This window comes from Morone saxatilis, unplaced genomic scaffold (assembly GCF_004916995.1).
Source record: "Morone saxatilis isolate NCDOM2014 unplaced genomic scaffold, NCSU_SB_2.0 Contig17, whole genome shotgun sequence".
Classification (NCBI taxonomy): domain Eukaryota; kingdom Metazoa; phylum Chordata; class Actinopteri; family Moronidae; genus Morone; species Morone saxatilis.
This window is the reverse complement of record NW_023339729.1, coordinates 18,186,847-18,192,264: the sequence shown is the minus strand read 5'-3', so window position 1 is coordinate 18,192,264 and position 5,418 is coordinate 18,186,847. Positions and strand designations below refer to the sequence as shown.

Below are 5,418 nucleotides of genomic sequence, written 5' to 3'. Positions count from 1 at the left end.
AGTTAACGGACCAATGTGTAGGATGTAGTGGAACCTTGTTTAACCCACCCTTTCCATGCTCGACAGAGAAATGGAAATGGCGAAAAACACGAATGGACCTATCTAGAGCTGGTTTTTGGTTTGTCTGTTCTCGTGATTATATACTAATGAAAGCATACTTATGAATAATATATTCCACTTCTGTGAATAAATGCCCTAAAAGGTCTAAGATGTAACATTTAGTATTTAAAGATGTAGAACATCAAGAACGACATGTATGTGAACACTTGAACATTAGATACATGCTGTATGTGATGGTTGAACAGCCTCCACTCTTCTGGGAAGGCTCTCCTTAAGATTTATTAAAACTGGCTGCAGGGATTTTCTCCCTTTCAGCCACAAGAGCATTAGTGATGTCCAGCACAGCCCATCCAATATCTCAAGGGCATTGGATATTTGGTTGATGTCAGGGCTGTGTGCTGGCCAGTCTTTCACACAAAAACAATTTTCTTTATGGACCTCTCACAGTGGCATTGTCAGGTGGAAGGCAGAAACGGTTGCATCCACTTCCTTTTAGCCATATAGTGTACTTGACTGTCCGATTATGTCTCCAATGATTTGTACATGCTTTCATGGCTGTATAATAACTAACCAGATCATTAACAGCTATCAACCTTTCTAATGTTTTGACCACAGGGATGTTCTCTTTTGACGACAACCTGGCGGAGGCTAACCGTCCCTACAGCGTTGACGAAGATCTGAATGAATCGGAGGTGAACGGCAACTGGACGCCTCAGGAGAAAGCGCTTCACGAGGCGCGGCTCAAAGCCAAAGCCAAGCGACGCCTGCGCAAGTCCTCATCCCGCAACTCCACCAGCGAGTCCTTCTCTGAATCAGGAGATTTGGTAGGAGGTGACCCACACAGTCCAAAGGGCAAAGTAAACACCAATGACCGCAAATCCAGGACGGGCAAAGGCCGAGGCCTGCCAAAGAAAGGTACGTTTAAGCTACACTGGTATATGCAGCGTTCTGCTTTTTTTGTTCCAGATGCTGCCACAGCCTTTTTTTTTTTTTACAGTAAGAGAGAAGGGGGAGTAGCCACAGGCACTGTGCCCAGCTGCTGCTTTGAGGCAGAGAGGAAAATTTTCTGTAGCTGTAGAAAGTTCAGCCATGTAGAGGAAAACTTTAAACAATGCAACTTTTGTTGGTGACATCAGTGAACATACAGATGTCTGGTGTAAATAAATAACAGGTTGTAACTTAATCTACCATATTGAAAATGGAAAAGGCACTGGTAGAAACATTTGTTTGCATATTTCGGGACCCTGGTCATTAAGATGTGACAATTTCTGACGTGTGATTTGTGCACATGTGTTGATTGTTGACAGCAGCAATTAGATTGGTTGGAAATGTGAAACATACCTTTATGGTTTGTCTGCTGGCTGTCTGGTTGTCTCCAGGTGGAGCAGGTGGTAAAGGAGTTTGGGGGGCTGCTGGGATGGTTTATGAAGATGAGGAGCCTGATGTACGAGACCCCAACTATGATGAATCTTCTCAGGTGAGTGAGTGTAGCAGTCTGTTTTGAGTTAGGACTGTTCATAGATTAATATGCATATTTATCTGAGAGAGTTTGGACTTTACCCTTAACCTTGGGTTGATTATAATTTCCGGCCATTGTATGTCTTATATTAGACAGATGGCAGTAGAGAGATTACAGGAAATGAGGGGTGATGGGTGAAAGATGGGGAAACGACATCCAACAAAGGCCCCGACAGAATGTGAACTGGCATTGTTGTGGCTCATGGCTCAACCCCTAAGCACCTGTGGCATGCTGGGTTTTGTTCTATTAATTTAAAAAAAATTACATTAAACACTAATAATAACTAAAAAATGTTGTTATTTTAATGAAGCATTGCACTGAAAATGGAACAAAGTCTAAACTGTAAATTTAACCAGTAATTTAGGGCTGCAACCAAAATATATTTTTAAATACTGAATAATCTGCCAATTTAATTGATTAATCATGTAGTGAGATGGGGAATTTAATAATTATATTTAAAGGTGACGTGTTCAAGTTCCTTATTTTGTCCAACCCACAGCTGAAAGTCTTTTGACATTTTGCCTGAAAAATGACTTAATGATGAATAATTTATCAAAAGTTGTTAATCTGCAACTCTTTTGATAATTCATTATTTCAACTCTAAATATTAAAGGGTACTTTTTTTTCCTTTGCGCTGCTGAAGTTGAACGTTCTGATCGTTGAGCAGCCTGTATGCACGCGCGCGCACACACACACACACACACACTCTGAGCTGTTTTTGCCAGCAGAGGTTAGTTGTTGGTGACCTGTTGCGTGGAGCAGCTTTTTGTTCCGAAGAGGCCCACTGATCAAAGCTGTGGCTTACTGGATGACAGCTTTTATTTCTTGTGTCAAACAAACGTGCTGATGTTGAAGTGCTGTTGCTGAAACACACAACACACTGAATATTAACAACGCTTTGCTTTGTGAACAAGATAATGGCTGTCCATGCTCAGACAACAAGCACCAAGCATATGCACTGTTGCATGTCTAATGAATTAAACCATTATTATTCTTATTCCCCTCTTGTGACGAACTTGGTTGACAAAACATAAAAGAAAATGGTTTGTAATTTATGTTAGATAATTAATCTATTGGGAAATACTGTTTTTTATATTACAAAGTCCACATGATTTGGCCAGAGCTCATTTAGAACACGCCTACTCACATGATTCATTCAGATGGCTCTTTCCCATCGCAATCAACAGCAAATTTCAATCTTTAACCCCCTTATCAAGCAAATGCTCTGCGTGATGCTGAAAGTTTGTTTGTCTCCTGTTATGGTCTCGCTGACTGAATTGCAGAGTGGGAATGAAGCTTATGTCCAAAGGAAGTTGATAGGTTGGTTTGGGAACAGCTGTGAAAATCGTAGTGGAAAGATGTCAGTGGGTTGACCGGGAACTGGGTCAGAGAGGTACAGAAAAATACCTGGGGAATTTGCAGATGCTGTTCTTTGAATTGGATCACCTGATGAATGATTTCTGAATGGTACAGGTCATCCTGTCCTTGGGGAAAATGACAAAATGTGAAAATATTTTTAGTGGCCCTGCAATCACCAAAACTATAAAAATAAAGAACATTTACATGTTCATTATTTTGCCTGTATTTGGCCATAAATTGTTGATTTGTAGAGGGTTATGGGAGAGAACCAAAACAATAAAACATGAGCAGAAAACAGGAAAGTGATTCAGAGTTTTGGACTTTTGGCTACAATCCATCTTTATACTGATATTTGTTTTCCTGTTATATAAACTCTGCTTTATCAAAAGAGATCAAGACATTTGAGTCGTCATGTGTTATACTCTTAAATCTTACAGGACATTAAAATAAGAGCCAGCTTTTATCTTTAAAAAACCAAAGAAGTTATTCTCCATTTATAGTTTGTCTCCTCATAATCTATTCACTCTGTGCTAAGATTATTTTGTCAACACTTGCTGTTGTTCTCCAGGTCAAGTGAAACCTCACCTGAAAAGTTAGTTGGACTGGTTTTAACTGGCACTTTTTGCATCCACTGATGCAAGTGTTGAAAAGAAAAAAGTTTAAGTTGCATTATAACAGAAAGACAGATAAAACTGCCATTTTCAAAGAAACCTCAGTGATAATCTCAAATTATTATATTATAATCTTCTGTGGTTTTTCTAGATAGTGATCATTCAGTCAGGTCATAGTGCTCGAATGTCAATGGACAAAGCTGAGACTGAAGTGCTACATACAAATAGTTTAAAGTAAAGGGATATATATGCTTACATACCAAATTGCGAAACCATATATGAATACAAATACGCATCCACTTTTTTTGTGCATTTTTTGACTGATAATGTGTTTGTTCTTGCACAGGGGGACACCATTTATGCAACCGTTGTGCCAGAGGTAGACGAGAGGGAACTGGAGAAAATGGTCAACCCAATTGTACAGGAGTACTTTGAACATGGAGACACAAAAGAGGTCCAGGTAAATGATCTCCACCCTTCACTATGCATGCTGACCAGGAGAGCTCGTATGCACAGATCATTAGAACACTAACAGTACTGTCTAGACACTGTATAGTTCTGTAAACTCCCAATTTCATACAGTTTATTTTACCTCCTCCCGTCAGATGCTACTGAAGGGGCTCAACCTGGGCCCACATAAGTACGAGTTCTCCTCCCTGGCCGTGTCCCTGTCCCTGGAAGGCAAGGCCAGCCACAGAGAGCTGACCTCCCGCCTGCTGTCTGATCTGACGGGCAAGCTGCTGTCACAAAGTGACATGGCCCGTGCCTTCGACAAGATCCTCAAAGAGCTGCCAGACCTCATACTGGACACACCGGAGGCTCCACAGGTAGGCCTAATGTGCAAATGTGGAAAGTGGCAGTCAGAGCCATAGATACCGTTTGTGTGAATTTGTATTTTGTGCATAAGTGGATCAAACTCTATAGATTGAAACTAACGTTGATGACATGATGTGGAGATGAATCAAAGACGTTTGTTTCTCAGATGTTGGGCCAGTTTATAGCCAGAGCCATAGCGGACCACATCCTCCCCATGTCTTTCCTGGACTGTTACAAGGGCAAAGTGGACTGTGAGCATGCCAGGTGAGCCAAGATGAGCAGAATTAGTATGCAGATACAGCATCATCTTCTTCAACATAAATACAAACAGCTCTAAGATTTTTTTTAAGTCTCTTAACAATTCTCGAAGGTGAATTTGTGGTAATTTTATGGTCAGATGAGCAAAAAGCTAATAACAGATTCAGCGGAAAACCCTCTTTGGCTTTCCTCCTCTCTGTATTTAAAACTTTTTTGATGAGAAACAGATGCCGTCCTCTACTGTAGTACAGTGTGTTTATCAGATAATGTTTTAAATAAAATAAAAAATCTACGTTGTGATGTTATCTTGGTGATTTTAGACCTCCATGCTCACTTAAGCGTTTCTCTGCAAAAACAATAACATTGTGTTGTTTTTTTCTTTTTCCCCCAGAGTGGCTTTAGACCGTGCCGCAGTGCTGCTGACCATGAAGAGGGAGATGGTTCGCCTAGATAATGTGTGGGGTGTGGGCGGAGGCCTGAGACCTGTCAAACATCTCATCAAAGAGGTAAACTGATCAAAAATGATTGTGACTTAATTCAAAATTACCTAATAAATAACCCCTAACACCTAAGCTCAGAGTATTTTGTGTTGACGAGGTCTGCTTTATTGACATCGTGTCATACACGTAGACAGAAGGCAGGAATGCATGCTGGGTAGAAAGCCACAGGCCAGGCCTCTGCTATGTTGCTGTGTCAGCAGAGCACTTTCTCCCCTGAGAAACGGGAATTGCAAAAACGAGGGCGCAGGAGGGGCTGACATGGATACACACCCTAGCTCTTAACTGAAATGCAGAC

At 40.9% G+C, this 5,418-nt stretch overlaps 1 protein-coding gene across 1 annotated transcript in view; it reads left to right on the top strand.

Annotated features, from left to right (window-relative positions):
• pdcd4a (programmed cell death 4a) overlaps positions 1 to 5,418 on the top strand; it is a gene marked incomplete in the record, with an annotated part of 13,701 nt that overhangs the window by 5,206 nt on the left and 3,077 nt on the right. The window contains 6 exon segments of the mRNA XM_035660028.1: positions 676 to 975; positions 1,440 to 1,537; positions 3,896 to 4,009; positions 4,155 to 4,376; positions 4,532 to 4,629; positions 5,015 to 5,129. Coding sequence (XP_035515921.1) covers positions 676 to 975; positions 1,440 to 1,537; positions 3,896 to 4,009; positions 4,155 to 4,376; positions 4,532 to 4,629; positions 5,015 to 5,129 — 947 coding nt within the window.